This window comes from Lycorma delicatula, chromosome 10, assembly GCF_047948215.1.
Source record: "Lycorma delicatula isolate Av1 chromosome 10, ASM4794821v1, whole genome shotgun sequence".
In the NCBI taxonomy this organism is placed as follows: Eukaryota; Metazoa; Arthropoda; class Insecta; order Hemiptera; family Fulgoridae; genus Lycorma; species Lycorma delicatula.
In genome coordinates, this window is record NC_134464.1 from 1,908,790 (window position 1) to 1,936,708 (window position 27,919).

At 31.8% G+C, this 27,919-nt stretch overlaps 1 protein-coding gene across 3 annotated transcripts in view; it reads right to left on the reverse strand.

The window, feature by feature from the left end:
* Positions 1 to 27,919, reverse strand: part of cno (adherens junction formation factor afadin) — a 650,000-nt gene that overhangs the window by 21,467 nt on the left and 600,614 nt on the right. For all 3 annotated transcript variants that reach the window (XM_075376810.1, XM_075376809.1, XM_075376812.1), the window contains 7 exons: positions 23,189 to 23,326; positions 21,021 to 21,207; positions 19,768 to 20,139; positions 18,371 to 18,548; positions 10,292 to 10,426; positions 4,436 to 4,861; positions 1,969 to 2,145 (listed from right to left, as the gene is read on the reverse strand). In XM_075376810.1, the coding sequence (XP_075232925.1) occupies positions 1,969 to 2,145; positions 4,436 to 4,861; positions 10,292 to 10,426; positions 18,371 to 18,548; positions 19,768 to 20,139; positions 21,021 to 21,207; positions 23,189 to 23,326 (1,613 nt within the window). The remainder of the gene's footprint in view (positions 1 to 1,968; positions 2,146 to 4,435; positions 4,862 to 10,291; positions 10,427 to 18,370; positions 18,549 to 19,767; positions 20,140 to 21,020; positions 21,208 to 23,188; positions 23,327 to 27,919) is intronic.

Below are 27,919 nucleotides of genomic sequence, written 5' to 3' on the forward strand. Positions count from 1 at the left end.
ACCAAATTCTGCGTAATGAATTTGATATGGAACGGAATCAATCACAGATTGGAAGTGTTATTTGCAAGAAGTTTTGTGCTTATTCCTTAATTATTACCTGGTCAAGATCAGTGGGCCTGGATGCACAAGAAAAATCAATGAATTGCTTTCTTCTTCTGCACTTCATGGGTTAGGTAGATCTGCCTGTTCTGGAAACCATCTTCTCCTCCGGCGACCTACACACCTGCAGCCTCTAGGTTTGTAATCACGGGCTAAGCGGGGAAAAATGTCATCTTCCATCTGTTCTAGATGACTGCACCAGTTCCTCTTGTACGCCTTCATTTTATCTTCCAGACTAAATATACCAAGCTTGTTTCTTATATCTTCACTTATTCTGTCATGCAATGCGCATCCCTTGACTGCTCTTAGAAACCTCATTTCAGCAGCTGTTACTTGGTCTATTTGTTTCTTGGAAAGGGTCCATGTCTCACTCCTGTACAGCGCCAATGGTGTCACCATCATCTTATAAAACTTTAACTTATTATCTCTCTTCATTCTGTTTCAACACTCTCTGAATCGTCCCAAAGATATTCGTAAACTTATTCAGCCTATTTGTCACATCAGTATTATCTAGAAAAGATACTTGATCCTAAGTAGTTAAAGTATGATACTTGTTCCAGGATGTCCCCATTCACCTCAACGTTTGACTCGCTGCACATTTGCCATAAACTTTGATTTCCCAGCAGAAATCTTCAAATTGTATTCATTGCAGATGTTTTACAGTCTGAACATTCCTTTCTGCAACATGTTCTCAGATTCTTCAATTACGGTGACATCATCTGCATAAGCTATTATGTCTTATATAAGATAAGATAATATTATGATTATTATGATATTATGATTATATAAGATAAGATATTAAGTCTTATATAAGGACCGAGTTGTATCCATGAGTCTATACTTTGCTGCCATCTCTGAATGACATTGTCCACATAAATGTTAAAAAGTGTCAGAGAGAGATCAATGAATTGTACTTCTCTATATGAAAACATAATGGAGGTTGATTTTATCCTACTCATGGGTGTTCAAGAATGTTTGCAGAGAAAAGAGTATTATTTCTTGTATGCTGTGCCATACCAGTCTCTGAAACACTTACAAAGGTGATCACAGCCACAATTCTACACAGCACAATCATTATATCTGATAGATGGAGGGTATACAAAGCAACAAAATATCCTTGGAATACAGTATGAACAGTAGTGTCATTCATTCAGAAAATTTTGTTGATCCTATTACTAGTGTGTATACTCAAAGGATTAAATCAGCTTGGGCTGCTGCAAAAACATAGAAACAATCAAGAATGCGGGACAAACAAAGAAATGATAGATTTATATTTATGCAAATTTACAAGGAGAACTAGAAACAAATGTGTGAATCTACATGAGCAAATGGTATAAGATATAATGGAATATATCCCTCTTAACTAACTGGTGAGTGGTATGTTCAGTTATGGCATTAGTAATAGTTTTTAAAGCTGCAGGGACATTCCAAAAAAGACCCTATAACTTAATAATTTAGGAAAAATGTCAATCAATTTCTATTGATTGAGGCCCTACAGGCTGTTACATCCATTATTTTTTTAATCAATCTACATGTAGTTTGTTACATGTATGGATTACCACTACCATATGAGATGTGATGTTAATTACAACAAAAGAATGCGGCTAGAAATATTGATGGTTTTGAAACTGAATCAAGGAACTGATAATGTTAAAGTCCACCTTAACCTCTTTCACAAAAAAAATTTAGTAGATTAATCCTGCGATTACACTGGGACTCTAGAGAAAACAACAGTCTTCATTCAAATAATTTAAAATAAAAGATGCATAAAACTGTATACAGCTCATATAAAGTGTATGGTTAGACAAATGTCTTTGACAATCATTTCTAACATTAGAGAAGTTATATTTCAGAAAGTTAAAAATTTACTTGATCTTCATCATCATCGTCATCTTCTTCCATTGCTGCACGTCTCTGGAATTCTTTTTCTAAACGTAATGCTCTTAATTGTTCTTCTTGTTGTGCATTACGATTAGGCAAAGCTATCAATTCTGAAATTTGCTGATCCCTCCACTGTCTAGCTGCTTCTCTTCTCCTTAAAGCTTCCTATTGAATAGAAAAATATATACATTTAATTTATAGAAGCACAACTGAGAGTTCAAATATAAAATTAAATTAAATTAATTCATAAAAAATAACTGGAATTTTAAAAACATGAACGTTTAATTTTATTATAGATATTATATACAAATACAAACAAAATACCCAAAAAGTCCTTCAAATATGGATAACTTATTAAATATGTCTAAAATAATTATACGCATGACAAGTATGTTAACAACAAACTTTTAAAAATCACTATGAATCTTTTAGAGTCACTGGAAAATAATAAACTTAAAAATTCAAAATTACTTTTAAATGATCAATTAGACCTGAATAGTATACTGTTATTAAACTTATAAATGTAAAATGGATGGGATTTTTATCTTATTGTAAGTGCAGCCCTTTTTCTGAATTAACTGGTATTTAGTGTTAAATTTATAGATTACTGACACATGTGTACACTCCCTAATGTTGCTCTTTATCTTGTGTATGTCTAATCTTTATCTCTAATGTATTTTATTTCTTTTGTTTTATGTATTTATCTTTTTCTTTGTATCATACTTTTAAACTTTTGTAGTCTGTACATCTGTAACATCTGAAGACGATTCTGTGTACTGAAATAGCTGTCATTTTTTAAATAAATTTTGTGAAAATCAAAAAATATACTTTATTTTATTTTTGTTATGATGGTTTCATCCATCAATTATTTGATAACTTATTTAATCTCAACCGTTTCCCAAAAATACATTTGTCAAATATTCTTCAGTGTTCATCCAACAGTGATCTAATTTGTTGGGCAGATTTCATATCATTGCTTGGACTATAAAAACTATATAGCCATAATATGGCTACAATATTTTTGTTACAGTGACCTTGAGTTCATTGATGTTTCTTAGTGGTTATGTATTTAACATCTTTTACTCTGGAAATTATATGGTCTGGCAACATTTACTGAATGATCACCACGGATGCTTAGATTCTACTTTGCTGGAACTGATTTGAGATAGTTTCAACAACAACAATACGAAATGCAAGTCATATGACCACTCACTCGCTCTCACCTTCAAAGAAATAATGGACTTTATGAAAAAGTCATAATATCTGCAAGAAACTGAGTCCAAAACTAGTTCATTGCACCAACAGTCACTTAAAGGCAATGAAGAAGCTGTATTATGAACTATTAAGGATTCAAATCAGAGCAGTAATGATAATTTTGTTATCTCACTGTGATGTAATTTATAAAACAGGGTCATTTTATTGGCAAATAAGTTTTCTCAGAAAATGCCAAATGATTTACAACACATCTGCATGATCATTTATCACTGCATTTTAGCCCTTGCACCGGTTCCATATTATGTGAATGAAATTGTAAATCCTTGAGGTGAATTCTTCCTACAATGTGGTTAATTTTTTCATGCAGTTCTGATCAATTCCTGTTCTGAAAACATAAATTTAGTATTTATAAGTTTTACATATTTTTGCTTAGACTAGTACTATAACATGTATGTTGTGCCAAGTCTGCTTTCTGCTAAATTTCAGTGTTATCAATTTATTGCTAAGGTTCTTTTGGATTATTCTTACTTACAAGATTGTTCTATTTATTTATGTAATACCAGGTTACGAGTAGCAGCACAGTGACATGATGTCAAGGCATCTGTGAGCAGTCTGGTGTGTAAATGTATCAGTAAATGTGTAGTCTGGTACAGACTCAGTCCGACCATTCCAGAGACATGTGGTTAATTAAATCACATCAAAGCATATCTGTATCCAAGTTATTTTATTTTTATACATTTGCATGCTATATATTTCATACAAGTCTGTAGTACTAAAGTTTCTAGCATTCATTTTATCTTATTAGGAAAAACCAGTTTCAGCTGATTGATAGATTGACAGACAAAATCAAACACAATTTCAAAACTAAAATTTATTAAATAATTTTTTAGACTTAAAAACCTTACATTTGTGTGAAATGTTAAAGATTTATAATATTTTTGCAAGCAAACAACAAAATTATAAGGGAAAATATTTTTGTCAATTTAATGTGCTTCAGTTTATCTGTTGGCATTTAAAAAATATTATTCAGAAGGACTTTATTTTGATCACTGTTAGTGCTTGCTAAAATTCACTCACTAAAAAAACTAGGTGGTAATTTAAAAATTAATTAAATAAATAAAATTAATTTTTTTCTTTAATAATGATTATTTTCAATTTTTCATATTTTGCAATTCAGGATATTATAAAGCCTGTTCATAATGAAATTTAAAAATGAAACAATATATATGTATATGTTTACCTTTTCTCTTTCTTCTCGTTCCCAAGGATTAGTTCCTTGAAATTGGTAAGGCCTAGGTGGTGGTTGATTGCCTGGTGAAGATGGATAATAGCCACCCCGCGGAGGTTCACCCATACTAGCTGTATATCTAGTATTATCATTCCTCTGGTATAAAGGATGCGTAGATGTAGGTGGTGGTGGTGGAGGGGGAGGAGAATCTCTGTATGAAATATCATCCCCTGCTGTACCAGGTATGGGTGCACGTGATGGCTGTTTTGCTACTCTGTTGAGATATGCTGGATTATCTGGTGTATGGTAACCGTAACTACTCGGGGTGGGTGGTCCCTGTTGCTGTAATGGTGGTCCTGGATGTGGCAGTCGGCCTCCGCTATTTGGTCCCATTGCATTAGGAGGCATTGATCCAATATTAGGACCATTATTCTGTACCTTCAATAAGAATAAATGATTACATAAATAATGCATAAAAATTGAATGGCTACTTAAAATTTTAAGTGATATTTCTTTTGTTTTTTTTTTTTTTTACAGAATCATTCTTTAGAAATAAAGAATTCTTACATACTTCTTTTTCAATACTTACATTAATCTACCAATTAACTGAAATTATAACCATATTTCAACTTTTTTACAGAAAGGTTTTCTATGTCTAAGTACAAAATGCTCTTGAGGTAGTAGCATGCAATTAAACATAAAAAGTCAGTCTCAAAAACAACTACATGTTTATGCAGGGTATTTTGTTTATCTCATTATCTTTTATCTCATTTTCAATTGCTATCTATTCAAAAATGTAATATTACATTTTACATCTACTTCAAATATATCATAATAAGTTTTCACAGTATAAAAATATGATAGCATCTCAGGAGTGGACTGTAATTGCACTGGATGATGATTTTTCCCAGTGCAATTACAGTCAACTCCTGAGAGTGGACAGTATAAAAATAGACTGCCAGATCTTTATACAACACTAATAAATCTTAAACAAGTAGTTTGATATTTTATAAATTAAAAAACTGTTATATTTTCACAAATTTATATTTATAATTGTTCTCTTTTTAAAAAAAGTCATAAAAAATAACTACAAAATAACAATAAAAATACTTTTGTGCTACAAAGTTTCTACCAGCAAGAAAATTTTAATAATTTACCTAACATCTGTAAAGATCTATCAATCAAGTTATTTAACATCAAATTAAGATATCTACTAAAACAACAACATTCTGTTGACAAGCTATTTTTAAAATAATACTAATCAGTAATGCTTGAATTTTCTGAATACTTATTAATACTTAATTAAATACGTACTCAAATATGTTTTAATTAATGTCTTCAATATTTTTGCTCTGTAAAGATTTTATTTACTTCTCAACTTTATATAACTGCATCAAATTTCAATTAGTTTTATTTAATAATGTGTTCTTATTAGTTATTAAATTAATTAATTTTATACTGAAATAGTGTACTGATCAAAGTTTTTCCTTTGTCTTTCCAAATAAATGCAGTTACTTTTTGTAACTAGAGTTGAAAAACACAGTTTTTTATCTATAAAATCTATTTTGTTAAATAGTCAATAAACAAATAAAACTTATTTGTTAAATTGATAGAGAATTTAATTCTGAGAAAATTGACGTAAATTATCTATCAACAACATCCCACAACAGCAATTATGATGTACTTTCATGTGAAACAATAACAAAAAAAATTACACTAATACGTATTTGTCTGTCTGCAGTATTATGATGTTATTTCTTAATTATTAGTACATTATTTGCCCACTAGGAACGCTATATTGCTGTACAATATCAGTAATCTGTGTTTAATCTCCCAGAGAGCAAAGCTCTACAAACAAAATTTTCAAACACTATTGTGATTATGACACAGAATCTTTCTTCAGTGACCTTTATTTGTTATTGAGAAGTTAATTTTCAGTATAAAATTTTATTTAATTTGTGAAGCGGGCATTTGTGATTTAAGTGTATTTAAGTAGTTCATTTGACTGATTTTAAAAGCTACTGATAATAATTAATAAGGGATTTGTTCTGTAGTAAAAGAGAAATGCTGTATAAGTTTACAAATCAGCAATATGCCGACATTCATTTCATCTATAGTTTTTACAACAATAACGCTACACAAGCTGTTGAAGAATATTGAAGATTTCGCAATCAAAACATTCCTAACTCGCAAGTATTTGTAGATACTCACCAGCACCTAAGAGAAAGCGAAAGATTTAATCTAGCATTTGAATGGGAAAAACTGTGAATGAGCAGATTTTATGTATGATAGAGTGAAGTCGAACTACTAGTAATCATAGATTATTTGCATGTTTGGTGATTCCATGCAACAGTATACAGCAGACATTACCCAGAGAAGGTTACCCTATCAACATCATCATCAATCAGTTCAATGTTTTGAAAAAGGTGATTAAAATCTGTGAATGAATTATTGTCAGTTATTTCACAACGTGAATCCCTTGCAGATATTATTTACAGATGAAGCAACAATTATGTGAGATGGGATAAACTTACACAAATAAAAACATTTTTAGAAATATGACAATCTTATGAAACCATTGAAACTAATTTATAGCACTATATTTCATTAAATGTTAAGTGTGTATGGGATAATAGATAATGTTCTTATTGGACCTCACATTGTCAACAGTAGACTCACAGGTAATGGTTACCTTAACTTTCTTCAAAATGAGCTGTCAATACTTTTAAAGGATGTTCCACTTGGTGCAAGAACTAATATGTATTTCCAACACAATGATGCAACAGTTCATTTTTATTGTCATGTTATTCATTATCTAAATGAAACATTTCCTAACCGCTGGATTGATCGAGGTAGACCTCAACTGTGGCCAGCTAGACTACCTGATATGAATCAGGATTTCTTTTTGTAGGGATATATGAAAACATTAGTATATGCACAAAAATCAGAAAATGCAAATGAACATTAAGAAAGAATCACATGAGCCACTGAAGAAATAAAAATAACCCAAGAATGCGAGAAAATGCTTCACATCTGTAACTCGCTGTGCTGAAATGTGTTTCCAAGTTGATGGCAGACATTCTGAACAGTTAATGTAATATAAGAATAACTTAAGTTACTTCATGTGGTTTTAGAAGTTTAGTTTGTTTTTACAATTTTATCCAGTAATAGAAGGTTGTTCGTTTTAATCTAAAATTGTAATTCAGTATTTTCCACACTGGTGTTCTGCATTAAATACAATATTTTCTTGCACTATTATTTATTTTTTATTGACTTTATTTATATCATTTTTTTCAGAATTAAATTCTCTATCAATTTAATCAATAGGCTTTAATTGTTTATTATTTGGTTATTGACAATTTAACAAAGTTATTTTATGCCAAAGTTATTTTTAAAGTTAAAACACTGTGTTTTTCAACTTAATTTGATTGTTTATTAATTTAGTAAAATATAATGGTGATACAGTTATGGGACTCATTTTTTAAAACTTTTCAAGTCAAAAACCATAAGAAACCACTAAATTCGCCCCTTCATTTACCTTCCCAGAATTTCAATAGGGTGTCATTTTAACAGAGGAGCAGAAATTGGGGTGAAATCTTTCACTAGCCATAAATTGCTAATGAAGTGTTTTCAGACCCATGTGTATATCAACTTTTTTCATTGTTTTAATGAGAGAAATACATCTATGAAGTTTAGGAATTCCAGTACACTCTGTATATTATAATATACAGGTGTATCATAAAGTTCTCCTGGGACTTTCATAACCTATTCTATTCGTGAAAATAATGGAAACAATTCATATAAACATATGTCCTAAAATGCTTCATTTGTAAGTTATGGCTAATGAAAGATTTTGTTCAGATTACAGCTACTCCAGTAAAATGAGGTCATACTGAAATTTTTATGATATTCATTAAAGAGAAAAATGAGTTATTTCTTATGGTTTTTGACTTGAAAATCAAATAAAATAGGTCGCAGAATGTATCTGTTGTAGTTTTTGAGAAAGGAAAGCTGTAGTTTTTGAGAAAAGGGGAGAAAACCAATAAACTGGGGTAATAAACCCTGTTTTTTTATGTTTGACATGCAATAACTTTGTTAAATTGGTAATAAAACATAAAACTTTTGAGTAAAACTAGTAGAGGATTTAATTCTAAACAAAATGGTGTAAGATAAGTTGAATAAAAAAATTCAAATTTTATTTAGAAAGTACAGTACACACAAAGTGCATTCATTATGTGTACCAGTTTATATTACATATGCTCAAAAATGAGCCTGCCATTTCTAACAAATTTCTTAGCATGCTTTTGTACTGTTTTTGTTGCTCTTTTAAGTTCTTCAGGGCTGTCAAGTTGCTCAGCCGTATCCATAATGAGGACAATTAATTACTGATGAGAATATAATTTTGTTTCATATACAATATTTTTTACTCATTCCCATATGCAAAAATCTAAATGTGTTAAATCAGGCAATCTTAGTGGCCAGGAATGTAAACCTCCACAACCAATCCATTTCTCAGGGAAATAATAATTTAAGTGAGTGGAAGGAGGCATAACAGAAGGGGGAGGCGTGCAATTGTGCTGAAAGTATACTTTGCATCTCAGCACTAGAGGAAGATCTTCAAGCATCTGTGGCAATTCTCTTGAAAAAAGTGCAAGTAGACCTCACCATTTAAGCTGCTATGAGTACTCCAAATAGCCGACTATGAAGAAGACTGCACACTGATGATCAAATTGGTGTTGAAAATGTCTTCTACCGTTTCATGAGGATTTACTTCTGCCTGTGTATGCTCATTGCATAAATTGTTGAAGCCATCGTGAGTAAAATTTGCCTTGTCAGTAAACAAAACATACTTGTAGAGTTATTGATTTGTATCCTACCATCTGCAGAACAAGCAAAGCGGACCATCTCCTCCATGTAAATGTTGAGCTGGCTGTTTATGATAAGGATAAAACTTGTTTTATTTAAGTGTATTCCAAACCATAGACTGCAAAACTCCGATCTGCTTATAAAGACATTGTGTACTGATGCCTGGACTACGCTGAACTGCATCGATAATAATTTCATCAATAACATCGTCATGTTGGACAGATTGTTCATAGCTGGTACGAATACTACATGCAAATCTTTTCCTAAATATTGCAAAAAGTTGCGCTAATTGTTTTGGAATCTGGAATCCTGCAATTTGGAAAATACATTTAATGTTCTTCTCCAGCAGTTATATCATTACCATTACACACACTCAAAATGAATACTATATCAGAATATTCCTCTGTTGTAAATAAGTACAGCATTACTTCAATGACAAACTGAACGTGTTCAAACTAAAATTCACATAAAATCTTTGCTAATGACAGCTCCGTTCACAGTACCCGATATACTCAATGTACCTTACAGAATGATTTAAACACTAGTACAGTATTGAACATTGCTGATCGCTATTTTTATTTTATTGCCAACTTTGAAATAATAATTTTTCAAATACGTTATTGTATTTCTGTCATTAAAAAAAAATTATCATTTACATAATTTTTATTTATTTTTTTTGTTTTACAATTGTTGTGTAATTTCCAATTTTTTTTTTAAATTTTTTAACAGCAATTTTTAACAGTAAATCTTGTTTATACAAATTTTCAGATCACCAAAATGAATCTGACTTTTGTTAACATTAAATAAGTACTTTAATGACAATTGTAGTAATGTACTGTTTCTAAATAAAATCCAATTCTTCTAACTGTTCTTTACCAGGAGAACTTATCTTACCAGGAGAGAATTTTGTGATACACCTTGTATATTATTATTAAATAATTATATATTAAAATTTAATTAAGAAGAATAAATACTGTAAAAAATTAGGGAATTCTAACTTACAGGCATACGTTGAAGAGGATAATGTTGTGGAGAAGTAACTCTCATTTCTCGACGTCGTACTTCTTCTGACATTTCTTGTAGTTTTGCTTCTTGTCGTAACATATCCCTTGAAGACTGTGATCGAGGCACTAAGTTCTAAAATAAATTTCAAGGCAAAAAATTAAAAATAGTTTTAAAAATCAAGTATTATTAACTACAAGATCACAGGTATTCAATAAATAAATCTTCTCAATACGTCAACCATTAGCTTTTCTCTTAAGAGTTAGCTCTTCTCTAGGCAGGAGTAACTACGACTCTCTTAAGGCGGGCTTCAAGGCTGTTTAGCCTTTGCTGGGAGCTGGGCAGGCCGCCTTCTGTAGGTTGTGATGCTCTAACTATGGCCTTGGCCGTAGTTCAAAAGTTCTTACGAATAAGGAGAGGATGCAATAATGACAGTCGAAAATCTAGCTTTTGACTGCACCAGGTGCTTCAGAGGGGTTGGCCTATGTTGAATGCTAGCGTAACTGTGAGCTGCCCAATAGGGCTGGGACCCTGGCGTCTTTTTCAAGACGTTGCGTGCTCAGTCCCGCTGGAGGTTTTTCAGGCAGGTCGTGAGTGAGGGATGCCTCCACATGGCTCCCCGTGGGTGCAGTGGGCTTGGGGTTCCTCACGTGGATCGTGGTCACTTTTTCTAGGGTACTGTTAGAGACTTCATTCCCTGTGTGGAGTCAACTGTCTGCTGTAGCTAGGATGCCGAAGACATCTTGGCTAGAATTGATAGTGGTTTTGCTTGATTCTTCCCTTTTTTTTCTATTAAAAATGTAATTTTTCTAAATTTATTTTCCTTTTCCTTTTCCTTTTTGCTTCCCACTATCTCACCAGAGGGCTTGATACACTTAACTTCTAAATTATCCTGTAGTGGTGTATAACAGTGTTCCTCTTCCTCGGAATGAAAAATTTCTTTAAACCTTCTTTATGTACATTTCTGATCATCTGAGGAGCTCTTTAATTCACACAGCCTATTGGCAGGTGTGATAGGGTTGATGCTAGTCCCTGTGAAATATTATTTTTCTATTATGAAGAAAGGCTAGCTCGGTGTGAATTGATTTGATTGCTAATGTGCAAGGTTCAACAAAATGTTATTTTGATATCTATATTCTTACTTGTAATTTCTTTATCTATATTTAGTTTATAACCTTGTATTATTAAGAAACGAGACTCACCATCTCGAATGCTAATGGCTAGGAGGGGCCAGGACGCTGTTCATACATATTCTATCCCCTTTGAAGAACAGCAGTTAGCAATGTTAATTGCTATTTCAAACTGCCAGGGGTAGAAACGACCTTATGGACCACTATAATTGTACTCATCCCAAAGTGGCAATTGAGTGGTCTTGCATCAAATGTGGCACGATCTAATATTCTACTTATATCGTGGCACGTATGAACCAGGCTAAGTGTATAAGCCCAGCTCTTCCTGCGGAAGGTGAACATCGGTGCCCTGCTGATGGTTGTTCCTGGCATTCACTACCAAGAATGGACTCAGGGTGCACATCCAATGCTAACCAACTGAAAGGCCGCTGGAAAACCTGAGTCTAATCGAGCCTGCTAGTGTCCGTCACAGGATACTAAGAAGCCTGTGCACCATCTGGTGTATGTTGAGGACGAAGGGAAAGGTCTGTTGATGTGAGTTGCTCCTGAGCCTATGAGCGGTGTGAATTGCGAGGACTGAGCCGGAGAGTGAGTGTGGGAACCCACTGCTGCCCAGGTTATCAAAAGTACCCATTGTTGAGGCAGGTTATGATGGGAACGACCATCTCATCTCGATGGCTTGGAGGGCTAGAGAGGCCAACTCCCAGTTCATTGGCGATAAACTCAAAAAGTTTATCAACCAATTTAATGTTTTGCTGGACTGTACAGTAGTAAGCCATAAGTTCGGCTGTGAGGTCATCAACGGGTTAATTGAAAAACTCATCAATGCATTAAAATCTAAAATTCCTAATAAGAAATCCCATAATTCCAAATTTAATTTTTTGAATATGGGACGCACAAGTGGTAGAGGTCATAATAACAGGAAAAAGTGTTGTTATGTTAGAACCTAAGAACTCTACCGCAAGGCGCCACACAAACTTGCTGATATGGTACTTGCAGGCGACCTTTCCCTCTTCAAAGACACAGAGGAGAGGATAAATGCCCTGCTAGCTTGGATGAAGGAAACTTACACCAAGCTATGGGGGAAATCAGTTAAGCCAAAATTCAATTATCCTTCTTTTGGAAATATCCTTTCTTTTGATTCAGTCCTGTCGTCGTTTGAGGTTAAAGAAATTAGGCAAAGGGTAAAGCAACTCAACGTGAAGGGAGCTGTTAGCCCTGATGGCTTGCTTTGCAGTGATGTGCTCATTGTGGGCTTTGAGCACCTCCTGCTAAAGCTTCTTACTATTTTTTTTGTTAAAAATTACTACCTTGTGCCTTGAAAAGTAAATAGAACCATATTTGTTCTTAAGCCTAATAAGGATCTAAAGGATCCAGGGGATGGCGGCCAGTAACCATAAGTTTGATTCTGGCAAGGAAGTACGCCGGGGTTCTTGAATCCCATATTTGGGCAACAGTCCGACTGCATCCCTCTCAAGAGAGAATTTGTGTCTGGGAATGGATGTTTCACGAATTATTTTATATTGAATGAAGCAATTTGTGGGGCTAAATCAAGGAAACAAGCGGGAGTAGTGGTCACAATGGTTGATCTGGAAAAAGCCTTTGATACTGTCCCGCATGAAGCCATCTGGGTTGCGCTGAAGGCGCACAGTTTTCCTGACTTATTTGTCAGAGTCAATCAGGCCATGTACACTTGGGCCCAAACAGTATTCCAGTCCAAGGGTCAACAGTTCAACCCTGACCTTCTTAGAGGAGTCAAACAGAGTGATTCGCTATCTGTCTTTCTTTTTAATTTAATTAGTGACCCCATCTTTAATTTAACTATTGGTTCATCTTTAGGTGAGCTTGATGGAATGACTGGTGACATTGGGTTTACCGATGACTTGGTCCTGCTGTCTTGTTGCCCAAGGGTTGGGCAAAGGTAGTTAAATGTGAGAGTCCTTTTTTGAAGACATCGGCTTAAGTTTAAATTTTAATAAGTCTTTCACTGGGTATGTTAAATATAAAAATAAGAGCTACGTGTGCACCAATCCCAAACTATGGTTTCTGGCTGGTGTGGATTTCGGCCTCTGGAAATTGATGAAAAATTTAGATATCTTGGGGTTGCCTTCAGCTTAAGGAAGGCAACGCTTCCTGAGCAGCAGATCAGTGATATGCTGGTCACTGCGGTTACCATCCAGAGGCTGAATTTCAAGCCCAGACAAAAGCTAACTTTTCTTTAAAAGTTTGTTCTCCCAAATTCACTTGTTGGTAATAGCATGGCCATTTAATAAAACTCTGAGCGGGGCCGACAATTTCCTTTGTCATATAATAAAGGAAATTCTCCACCTGCATCAATCCACCACCGACGAAATCTTATATTCTATAAAAGTGAATGTAGGCCTTGGCATATCGAGATTGAGGAACCTAGTCAAGGCTGCAGGTTGGAGAGCTATGTCCCACCTTGTGAAGCTAAATACTCCCACAGTCCAACACTACATTCTTGTTTCTGGCGCTAAAAACAAGCTCCAGTCTAAATATCAGAATTTGATGTTCCCTGGTCCCCTTCAGCTGGTGATTTTGACCGGCTGAAACTTAAATTCAAGACAGAGGAGCTAGATCAATGGGAGCGCCTGCCAGTGATGGGTATAAAGGCATCACATACTTTAGAAACAATCGGTCAGGAAACTCCTGGCTTTATGAAGAGGGTCTCCTCATGGATTTCTAATTCATAAATGTCTTTAAATTGAGGTCGGACACACTCTGTACCAGAATCACATGCAGATGGGCCTCAGAGCTCAGAAGTGATACAAGTTGCAGAAAATGCAATGACGCCATTCAGACTCTGGGTCATGTCTTCGGCAGCTGTGTGAGCAACAAGGTAAAGCATATAAAAAGGCATGAGATAAAAACATGAGATAAAACAACTTCTTATCGATGCCTGGTCTTCTCAGGAAGGGACTGTGGTGGCTGTGGAGCAGACATTTTGCAGGCCCACTGGACCCAGAACCGGCGGGAATGGAGACCACTTGAGGCCGGATGTCGTTGTGAAAAATGATTCCGGTCTCTTCGTGGCTGATATGACCGTATGGTTTGAGGAGGCTTTATTCATGAGGCTTGTGGAGGAGAAAGCCATTAAATACCAACCCATTCTCCTTGAGGCATCCTGGGTTTTCAATTACTGTGGTGAACAGTGTGACATGGTTCCAATCGTGGTCGACAGCAGGGAAGCGTTCACAGATTTTACTGCGTAACAGCTGCAGTCGCTTGGGATTTATTCTCCAGCACTGGTTAAAATGATGTTACTCATCGCCCTTAAGTCCTCCCTAGAGATCATACTCTGGTACCTAGAGGCTGATCGCGGCTATTCAAAATTCATTTTCTTACATTTATAAGTCAAAACTCCTTTTCTAGCTATAAGTAAAATTGAAAAAAAGGCAATTTCATTTTTTAATCTGTGGTGAATTCTATCGCTTTTGTGAGAAGAATGTACAAGTCTTTTTAACAAGGCCCTATGGCCCGCAATTTAAGGACTCGCCACGCCTTAGTTTTAAGTGTAGTTATAAGGACAAAGCAATCTAGAAAGCTCTATGAGCTAGTCTGCTTAGGCAGAGTACCCTAGAAAGAAGAGCACCCTCCAATTTAATTATTACAGTTCTAATCATAGCAGCCACTATTCTAAATTGGTTCTATACTATTCTACTTGGTCCAATCTAGTTCAAATGAAATGACACTGTTCTACATTCCATTTCTATTCAAAAGTAATACATACAAACATAAATTTTTAACAAAATATATATACATACATATTGTAACAAGACCAGTATAGTGGGCCTGAGTAACAATTCCTGCCAATTAAGAAGAAAATAGTAGAAAATATAATAATGGGAGGAATCCAGAAAGGGACTAAAAGGAACCCTTTTAGTAAAGGTAACAGGTTCGTTTAACAATCATCTTTTGTTATACTGCTCGTTGACACACAATAAACCAATGTTTATACTGTGAGAAGAGTTACTGGACCAAGGTTTGGAACGCATAGGAACGAAAAGACTCGGTTGAGCGTTCTCACGCTTCAAGTTGGGTCCAGTTCAGCAGATAAAGAGGCTAGGAGCATAAATACCCCTTAAAAGACCAGTTAAAGATCAGTTTTGTGAACCAGTCCAACGAGACATTATGACATCAGTCCAGTGAGGAGAGTCTGTGGTGTAAGTCTGCAAGATGAGAGTGTGAAATACTCTCAGGGCATCAGCTCCATCATCAGCAGACTTAATTTATAAAATACACACAATTAAAATATGAAAATTAAAAATATTTCTATTAAAATTATATACAGAGCGTATCAAGAAGTTCTCCTGAGACTTTCATAACTTATTCTACTCTTGAAAATGATGGAAAAAGTGCATTCAAACATACATCCTAAAATGCTTTGTTTGTCAGTTATGGGTAGTGAATGATTTCGCTCGATTTCAGCAACATCGGTGAAATGAGGTACTGAAATTTTTAGAATGTTAATTAAGAAACAGAATTAGCAATTTCTTATGGATTTGACCTGAAAAATCAAATATAATTGGTCCCAAAACTGTATCTGAGTAGATTTGAGAAATCTGGAGTGAAAACCAATAAATTGGGGTAAAAAAACACTGTTTTTTATGTGTGATGTACAATAACTTTGTTAAATGGAAACGTATAAGACTTTAAAACAAAACTTGTATTAAATTTAATTATGAACAAATGTTGTACGATAAGTTAATAAAACAAAGGAAAGTTAGGAAAATTTTAATTTTTTTTATCTTTTTAATGTGTGGAATATAAATTCAAATTAATTAAACTTTTTTTGAAATATATCGTTTTTATTTCTTGTTTAATCCTATAATTTCATATATTTTTAATTGTTTTTTACTTCCTTGTACGAAGTAAAGAAAGCATTGTGATTATGAAAAACTACGGTTTTCAGACTTCAATGGAAATATCCATTTTGACTTATGTATGTATATCGCATAACTCAAAAACGATTAGCCTAGGATATTGAAATTTTGGATCTAGGACTGTTATAACATCTGGTTGTGCATCTCCCCTTTTGATTGCAACTGACTGAACCAAAAATGCACCAAAAAAACAAAATCCAAAAACATTTGGATTTTGGACTTTTTCTTAACTGCAATAATATGATAATCAAATCTAACAACTGTGAACATGTATAGGAAAAACCACCAGGTCAGTTCATGAAGAGATTTACTGAGTGCTATAATAATTACAATAAAACTATTACTGAATTTTCAAATGTTACAAACACATAATAATAAATAAACATAATATTACTGACAAAAAAAAATTAATTATTTAGAAATTTTAGAGGTAATAATAATAAGGAAATTGATACATTGAACAATATTATATTAAAAATAAAAAAATAAATATAAACTTATTAATAGACAGACTGAATTTGATAATAAATTGATAAATTTGGTGAACCTGACATTACCTGATATAATTCATTGCCTGAGAGTACTTCAGACAAATAAGTAAGTGTTCCTACTTTTTATGAACTATATCAGATGGTATAAATATTGTTATTATACTGTGCAATAATTATTTGATACAGCACTTGTAATGTTCAATAAATAATTTAAAAAAATATATATATATTTATTTATTTATATATATTTATATAAAGTATAATTTTGGAAGAATTGAGTCCAGACGGCACAACAGTGAATGCATTATTAGGAAGTTTTGATAAAACTGAGAGAAGGTCAGAAAAAATGACCAGAACTGTTAAAAAAATGGTTTTATTCTTAATCAGGGCAATACTCGTCCTCTCTGAGCGCTTTCTGAAAAGCAATTTTTACTGATAAACAAATTACTAGTGTACTGGAACATCCTCCATATCACCAGATTTGGTGCTGTATGACTTTATTCCTTTCCTCTTGAAAAGTAAAATTTGTGCTTAAGGATATGTTTTGAGTCAGTTGATGCAGTAAAGAAGAAAATAACAAATGTGTTAAAATGACTATCAGAAACTGGTTTGCTCCATGTCTTCTACCAAAGCAAAACAAAATTGAATCATAGTGTATGTGAATAGAGACTATACTAGAGCAGACATTCAATAAAATAGTAACACATGATGAGTTACTGTATTGGTTTTGTAATTTAATAGTCGGTTTTATTAAAATAGAGGTCACTGAGATAAATGTAAGACGTTTTTTCTTTTAAAGAAAAAGTTTAATTAAAGAATTGTTCAGGATTAAAAATGTAATCTTTAATGCAGAGCTTCTATGAAGAACTAACAAATTTACATAACTTAAATTTTATGACAATTATATTTTCACATTAGTACTTCTGAATTTTATTTGCATAAATAAATGGAAAAAATGGTCAAAATTGGTCAGCGAGCACACAATGATAATGCAAATCTAATTTTTCTTTCTAACTTAAAGATTATTTTTTCACATAAAATTTAAAAATAAGGTGTTCAGGCCGCTGAATGGGTTTCATATCTAATTACCAACTCTATTTTTCTCTTAATAACTGATAGGAATGTTAAATATATGAGAAGGAATTAAATAAACTTTTTATATCACACAACTTATTTAACAAAGGAAAACTATGTACTCAAGTGCCCCACCACATGACTATAATTATGTATAGCCCTATTGAGATCTAGACTTTATCTCTCATTTGAATTATAACAATTAGGTTTATTTAATTGTTAAAAGTAAAACAATTTGCTATTCAACTATTTTTTAAACCAAGATGCAGTACAAAACTGAATAAAAAAAATGTTTGAAGGCGTTAATATTCAGCAGTTTATTTCTATAACAATCCTCCTCATTTAAAAACTTGAAAAAGGACTTAATACAGTCAGAGAATTATCAATCTAGTAGACTTTGATAGCCTTTTTTTTAAATTATCTCCTTATTACAACTTATAAGCAGTTTAAATAAATAAAGACAATGCGCATGGTACACACCTGGTTTAGATGATGACTATGGGGAGGTAAATATGCCGATAAAGGACGATCTCGCGGTCCAGCACCTGGTGCTTGCTGTTCAGAAGGAGTACGACTACTTGTACTGAGAGATGACTGTGATCCACGAAAACTTTTATTATTAATATTATTGTGACTGCTATTCAAAAGATTTGGACTCCTAAAACAAACAATGAAAAATAAAATATAATGATTCTATTATTCTAAAAACTTTAGGGTAACCAATTAATTTAATGTTCTCAAAATAAATTATACAATTTAACTAAGAAATTTATAATAGGGAACCTGGCTTTAATGTAATACATACCTCAGCATTTGACTCTGACTTTTTTCACATTTTTTGATAGAAAACCTTGGACAGTTCCACAGGCATACCATCTTACTGAGCTTCAATAAAGAAGCGACTGACCTGCTGATCATCACAAGTACAAGCACGGCACCACAGATGAAGCAGGAGAGCCCAAGCCTCAAAGTTATTCAAGGAAGAAGAAATAGAAAAGGATTAAAAAATATAAGGATATAAAAAGAAATGACATTGATCAGGGTCAGTTGGAGTAGAAAATTTTACTGATAAATTGTATGGAAAGAAGTTATAATAATGAGAACACCACAGAAACTTCCTCAGTAAAATAAAGAGTGTATCAGTTAGCTGAAGAGTAAGGCTTAAACCTGCATAAAAAATATTAATAAGGTTAAATTAAGAGTTTGCTCTTAATTGAAGTCAATTGTTAATGTACAATTTTTATAACCCTAGACTACTAGCTGACCTTCGTGACACAAGTGGTAGCATCTCAGCCTTTCATCCCAGGTTTGAATCCCGGTCAGGCATGGCATTTTCAGATGCGCTAAAAATCATTCATCTCATCCTCTGAAGAAATACCTAATAGTGGTCCAGGAGGTTACAAAAAAAAAACCCTAGACTACCTAAACTACTAAACTAAAATTATGAATTTAAAAAAATTTTCTAATACTATTTTCGCTCTTACATTATCCTGCTGTTAACTGAAAAATAACATAAACTTCAAGTCATTATCAATAAAAATGTACATCAACATGAACAATATTTTGTGCATTTTCAGATAAGGTTAATTTACATGAAAAGAAAATTACATTTATTATTTTTTTAAAAATAACTTCAAAACTTGCATGTTTTCAGTACTGTGTGTATACCACCAAGTAGCCACATTTCAATGGATTAGAATTAAACACACACTGGTAATTTTATTCTAGTAAAATTGCAATTTTTAGTTTAAAATTAAAACACATAAGTTTTAAGAAAAGTTTTACCAAATTTGGTAAAATTACCAAATTGACTAATTTTTAAGTAAAAATTAGTCAATTACTAATTTTTATAAACTTTAACAATACAATAATAGTACCTGTCATCCTGAGGGCTGGGGATCTTTCCACGGCCAGATCCAGGATGATTTTGTGGTAAATAGCCATTATTTATTTCTTGATTACGATATACACTAAGATTTTGATAAAATCTTTCACCCTCTGGACTAGTAATTTGACCACCAGTAGGTGACTGTTGATACTGTTGCTGCATTGCCATTTGTTGTTGGTAGGGGAGATAAGTAGGAGATTGTTGTTGTTGCTGTTGTGGTTGTTGTTGATGTAATTGTTGGTGCTGGTGGTGTTGTTGTTGTTGTTGTTGTTGTTGCTGCAATAAGGAGGGATTTGATGCTTGTCTAGATACTAGGTTACTGCTAGGAACTTGTCTGTTCTCGGCTAAATTCTGACTTGACCTGTAAATAAAAATTCAATCATCAGTATTTTTCTTAAAATGCAGATTAAACTGGAAAAAAGTAATTATATTACGCTTTTGAGGGTAACAAGATAGTTTAGTCAAAGGGTAAAAGTGGTCTTTTTCACTCTATAATTTGACTCAGATAAATTGTTAATTTTGATTAATTTTTGTCAATCAATCTCTAATGAGTAGTTATCCTTACTAACAGGAGATGTTAAAGGTTATCTCTGAAATAGAACAAAATTATCCTCTAGCACACCATTGGCTATTAAAGGAGCTGAATTCTTCTAGTGTGTTTGTAGAGAATCAGTTCATAGATTGCTGTATCACTTTGTAACGTTTTGGTTACACTTTACAATTATGTTTTAAATCTAGAAGCAGCAAATCTCAATTAATCTTTTGTTCTACCACTGGAAAAACAAGATTGCTATTTTTATAATACATAACTTTTTCACTATGAAATACAATTAACAGTGGTTGAATTTAGAAGCTCATGTGTTCCAATTTATATATATGTCTTAACCTGTATATATATATATATATATAAACAATTTTGTTGAAAATTTTATTATAAATACCACTACTTCTTGTAATATTATACAAATTAGCAAACATGCATAGACAAGACAGTTAATCAGCCTCTTTAGTGCTAATTAGGATCTATGCAATAACTGATAACAGTATTTTAAATCAATCTCATTTGATTTTATTTAGTTCATTAACTGATAGAATTTGTTTCAATTACAAAAACGTTTTCATAAAATTATTTATAGTAAAACTTATTAGATTTATAGTTGACAGTTAAAAAAATATTTATACATGCAAAAACAATACACGATAATACGAGTACATTAAAAAGATAAAATAAGTTTTTTGTACCTTGATCGAAGTGTGTTCGGCATATCGTTTGTCTTCTGCGGAAGACTGTTTGTGGAAGAAGTCCGACTGTACCCAGGATTGAACACTTCGTGCGGTGCACGACCTCCACTGGCTGTTACTTGGTTCGGACTTAATGGCAACTGAGGACCACCACTCCCAACCATATTGTTGGTCTCATGGCTTCCGCCTTTAAAATAATTAAATTAAAATTGTTTATAACAAAAAAGAAAAAAGTGACCTAATTCTTAATACACACATAAATATAACAGTAAATGTTGATTTTAATTGACAGAAATGAGCAGATATTTGATCTCTGTGAGGCGTATTTTTAAAGTAAGGTCTGTTTTGCATTTGCCACCTACCTATATATGCAATGTAAGCAAATGGTGCTTGTATAGCTCAGTTATTTCAATCAAAGGCCAGCTGACAGCAAAATTAGTTTAGACATTTCGTTGTTAGTTGTTGATACTAATCCATTTATAATGATTGCCATATTTGTGATCCCACCAAGTCTGAAGTATGAGGAGTAATCTGATTTTTCTATGGCAAAAAAAATTCTACAGCTGAAATTGACAGGCAAATTTGTGACATGTACAGGCCATATAGGATGAGCGACACTAAAGTAAGACAGTGGTGCCAATCGTTTCAAGAAGGGTGAATGAAATGTTCATGAAGAAAACCATAGCTGGCCGGTCATCAGTGATAACAGATGATTTCATTGAAAAAGATGACAAAAAGTTCAAGAAAATTGGTGCGTTATCATGTCATATTTTAAGATTTCCTGGTAATTCATGTTCTTTGATATATGAAGTGAAAAAAATTTGTTATGAATAAAAAATTGTGTGTCAGTTGGGTGCCAAAGATGTCAACCAACACACACTAGGAAAATGTCTTCCTGCACAGCATGAATTTTTACGGCATTATGAAAGTGAAGGTAATGAATAGATTATTACAGAGATGAAACCTGGATTTCTTATTTGAACTTCGATATAATGCTTCAGGCAATGCGATAGCGGCATTCATCAATTCCTAGACTGAAGAAGGTTAAACAAGAATGTTTGATAAAGAAGCTTACGGATACTGGGACAAAAAGAGTGTCTTGCTTGTTGAATTTAGTGATCTCAGAATTACTGTGATGCTGATACAAATTGCAAAATGATAAAAAATTTTAGAAGAGGTATAAAAAAAAATTGACGTGGGATGCTATCACCCAAGGTTTTGTTTTTGCATATCAATGCTCAGTCAGACATGGCAAATCAGAAAGTGAGGCAGGTGGAAAATCTTCAATCATCCACTCTAGAACCCTGACTTTGTTCCCAGAAATTATTTTTTTTCATTACCTGACACAGTGGCTTGCATCTCAAAGGTTTGACAATGATGATGAACTGAAAAGTGTTATTAACGCCTGGTTAAAGTTACTGGTAGTAGAATTTTTCCAGTTGTTCAGTTTCGTATCCAATATCAATCCATCTGAGTTATCCTCAAGCACTCAATCTGAGGGTATTTTTCATTGATGTATTATGCTATGCTATTTGTTCTATAACCTTAGAAGATATATTATTCATAATTATTTCAGATATGAAGCGCAGATTTGTATCATTAAATAATTGCTGAATAGGTTTAATTTATAACCAAAGTGACTCTACCCGATTCAGAATTGTATTAAGATTTATTTCAACAGAATTGGGTGTAATCTCAGGATCTTATACTGCAACTTATCACTAATCGTTGTCGCTCAATTGGTTGTGATTTTGGTAAGCAAGACAACTTTGGCTTGTTGTTTTGTATTTCTGAAAAGATCAGTTAGTGGCTTGTACAAAATTGAAGAAAAAGGGCAGAAGTAATTTTCATGCTTATCTGCAGAGCATTGTTATGCAGTTTTTTAGGCCACTGAGTAGAGTAGCTGAATAGTAAAATATAACAAACGCTTTACTTCCATATCATGCCTGGTTTTACATACAATGGGTATTGTATTCTGATAATTTACCCGGATAGCTCCAGCTGAACATTTACAGAAGATGTAAAACCATTCAGGTTATTCTATTTTCTGATTAAGCTAGATCTGTAGGATCATACTTATTATATGTTCTGTATTGTAATGGTCAAGTATAAGCAATTTTCCGTAAGAAATATGTTATCTATAAATCATCAATAGAAAAAATACTAACTGTTCAGAGATGGGACAGACTTTGAGCTGTGTATCTGTGGATGAAACATCGGACCTGTTCTCGTCAACCGGTTGTGATTCTGTTGTTGTTCGCTCAGCACCCTCGCAGGTAGATCTCTCTCGCTCATCCTCCGTGGTCCTACCACAACATCGCATAAATATATCATTATCTTAATAAAAACAAGTACATAATTTATAATTGTAATTATGTTCAATTTAAGTATGCAGAGAAAATATACAGTATATAAAAAGACTCCAACAAATTGCACAGCAATCTCTCGGGAGATGATTCTATAGCCAAAAATTAGAAAAAAAAAGTTCATACAAACATAAGTCAGAAAACAGTTTGTTAATGAGTTTTGGCTTGCGAAACATTTAGCCCTATTTTCTGCTCCCTCTGAGAAATTAAACCATAATAAAATCCTTGGGGTAGGAGATATGTATTTATGTATATAATATATGTATTTATATATTTATAATATATATGTATACATATAATATTTTATATATTATATATATAAAATTTAATAATTCTTCCTTTAATTCTGCATTGTTATTTTCTATTTGTAACTAAATTCAATTACTATAAATAAATAGTTTATACTCAAAAATTCCAGTAGTAGAAAATACTGGCTGGATATTAAATCCCAAGTTCAACTCCCAGTTTGAATTATTAACTTTTCTATTTATTATCATCTCATTCTTATAAGATTAAGAATGCTGAAAAAGATTTTCTCTACTTTTAAGGATTCCTTAACCATTACAAAAAAAAAATTCTATAATTATTATATTCTATAATTATAATTTTATAAATCAATTATACATATATTTTATTATTGCCTTGCACATATATACAAACACTGTATATTTATAAACACATCAAATGAAAATTTAAAACAAAAATGAAATAATTAACATTATTATCACACACAATCATGCACATGCTATTTTTATTAGTAATACAATCTTAGACTTATTAATAAATTTCTATAAATGCATAAAAAATTCGCATTCAGTTAAAAACAAAAAATAATTATTCATACAAACATGCAAATCAAATCTTTAAAAAAATTAATTTTAATAGTAATGCTAATCAATGTTGGAGAGATTAAATAAAAATTGTGAATGAAAGATTCACAGCAATTGACACTGTCATGCATGAAACAATTTATATATGGCTGTTTATGGCAATAAACCAGATGAATATATGACATATACTCTGATGAATTATATGTATAAATATTTTTATATTTATATAAAATAAAAGTAAATAAAATATTTTTTTTTAGTGTTTCAAATGTCTTCTATCAATTTACAAAAGGATATGACTATATCTAAACAATAAAATAAAGAAAATAAGAGTGAATTGATGCTAGATATAAGCTCTGCTTTTGTTTGTGTTGTCTTGATCCTACACCTAGATTGTCTAATTTATTGCCAATCTTTATCTCGGAGAGATAGCATCTCAGCCTTTCATCTGTAAGGTCCTGGGTTTAAATCTTGATAGGCTAGAGATTTATTAAGTACCATATGATTTCCACACACAACCTTTAAGCTTAAAACGGTGAATTACTCATTACAGAAAAATTATAAATACGAGGTGTGAAAAAAAATAACAAGAATTATTTAATTCTGCCTGCTACGCCTTTTTTGGACTAAGTTCATCTTTTTCTTTTGTGATGGCAACACTGTCTATAATATATATATATTTGACCATATTAGTTGTTTAGCTCACCGGGCTGTTATAGTGGTTAACTTGTCGTCATAAATCACTTGTTTAACAGCTGATTTTCGAAGTCGAAGGTTCTGAGGTTCAAATCCTAGTAAAGATTAGTTGCTTTTTTACCGATTTGAACACTAGACAGTGGATACTGGTATACTCTGATGGTCAGGGTTCAATTAACCACACATCTCAGGAATGGTTGGCCTGAGGAGTCTATGCAAGACTACACCTCATTTACACATCATACATATCATTCTCATCTCATTGGGCCATAGGGATATTGTTTATTGTTCGTTAGTTAAACAGACTGCAACGTACACATTAGGAATAATAATAATAATATTAGATGCTTAGTCCAAATCTGGCAGCCAAGTAATTAGAATATATTTTATTACAAGTAGTGATTTATTTTGTTTGAAAATTATGCAACAAAGGATTTACAATAAATTTTGCATTAAAAATGGAAAAGGTGCAATGAAAAGGTAAAGATGTTGGAAAAGGCTTTTGGCGAGGATGTTACATCGACACCAAGGGTTTAAGAAAGGTACAAACTATTTCAAGAAGGCCATAAATACAAAAAAAGGGTTTGAAATCAACAAATAGTGAAAATATTGACAAAATAAAGGGCATTGTAATCAAAAATCATCGAATTACTACCAGAGAAATTGCTATTACAGCTCATGTGAAACATTTTGGCTGACATTGGATATGAACTTCGAATTAAGAGATAATTCCTGTCTGGCTTTTTTATTACTCTTGGTATAATTCAACTGCTGAACATTCAAAAGTAGATTTCTTGACAGTTACTAAAGCAATGTCAAAAGTTTTTTCATTAAACTTTGTAACTTCAGAATCCCTTTTAATTTCATAATTCTTTCATAAAAAGCATACATTATATTTTCAAAATACAAATATTTAACGTTATTTTTGCATCAATTTATTTAATACTTACAATAATTTATCATACATAAAATAAAAAGTCTATTATGCACGTATCCCTTATTAAACATCAGCGTGTGGTGTTATTGTTGAAAGTAAATATTTTTATATCTTATTTTTCAAATTATCCAAATGTTTGGATAAAATATCCATGTAATATTACTTAAGTTTTACAAAATTTTTGTTTTATTGTTAGTTTAAAAGTTTATTTTTTGTTTCGAGGATAAATGAAAAAAGTTCTGTTATTTAGTTTAATTTATTTAAATTACAAATAAATCATTTCTTTTTCTTAATTAAAAGGATTTTTCTTAAAAATATATAAATATTAAAAATTCAATGAAAATATTTTGATTATTAATAAAATAATATTAATAAAGCTTTCACATAATTCATTTTTTAATGATGTTAAATGTTAATTGACTATTATTTTTGGGAGTGACTTTGACTCGCATCAGGTCCCCAACAACCATTTTTATTATTTTCCACTTATATAAACATTAAATAAACAGACATTAATGTATTAGTGGATAATCAAGTACAACATTATTTTTAATTTCAAGGAAATAAAAGAATATATTCTTATATCATACATATATATATATATGATTTCTATACTTAGAAAATTATCCTACGATGAGATGTGATACCAAAAGGTCTTAATAATAGTTTTCCAACTCCAGGAATTATTACTGTACATTTCTTTCTTTTGCAACAATATTTATCACCCATTTATTAAATAAATAAATACTTTATTCAAATCATAACAAAATTATACATTTAATAGATGCATCAGAAATATTACATTGCATTAGAAATGTTATATATTTTATTTATAGAAATGATAAATAAAAAAAAGGAACTGCTTCAGAATTTGTCAAGAAAGATCAAGGGAAAGTACAGAAAAACCTTGATAAGAATAGGCTTCCGAAGTATAAAATAGTCTAAAAAAATAGACAAAATTATATAAAAATCATTACTTGATGAAATTAAACTGATGTAGTCAGGTAAAAATAACAACTAAATAAAATTTATACACAGTTTAATATGTTAATTCCTAAATATTTAAGTATGTATTAAAGGATACATTAAACAAAGTGTGCCGGTTTATTAACTATTACTTAAGTACCCATCAACAAAAAAATTCTTTTTTTCAAAAGAATTGTTTAATTTATTTTAAAATAAATAGATGGGAGTATCTTTTAAGACAGCAAGATAATTTATTAAAAATAGAGACTGAAGCAAAATAATATCCTTCTATACATATGTAATATTTGGTCTATAACATATAGCAATGCGTTACATTGGTTTGATGCAGAAGAATATTAATTTTTTTTTTGTTAGGAATAAATGATTATCTTTTTTTTAGAATATACTGTAAATTTGAAAAGATAAATATAGGGCACAATTTTTTTTTAAATTTACTAAAAATCCATCTTCATAAATTATATTATATTTATTTATATTATATTTTGTAACCAAACAAAGATCTATCTGATAGAAACTACATCCTGAAAACTTGTTCTTCAATTTTAAAGTAGCCCCAAGATATAATATTATATTTTAGGCATAATGAATATTTACCAATGAAGCTAAGTTTAGTACTTTATTAGAACACTTCAAGGGAGAAAAGTTTAATTTAAGCTTCTTTATTTATTATTATGTTTATTTTGTTATTTAATTAATATGATTATAATTTTGTATTCAAGTGTTATACTTTTGTTTTTATTAAGTAATTTTTCTTGATGTAAATTGTTATAACAAAACCATTTTTTTAATATTCATTAACCCAGTCATATTAATATAAAAACAGAAAGCAGAGTCATAGCCACGAGCTGCAGTGTAACTGCAAACAGACTTCTGTGCATCTGTTGGGAGTATAAAGTGCTGTAATTAAATTTGTTAAATACAACATAATACAGAATATCGTTAAACTAATTGATCTAAATATAAATAAAACAGATAAAATGATACTTAGAAAAATAAAAACTTAAAAGTTTTTTCTGTTGTAATATAATGCAGAAAATAAACTAACTTAAAAAAAAATATATTTATTACATTCTGGAAAATATA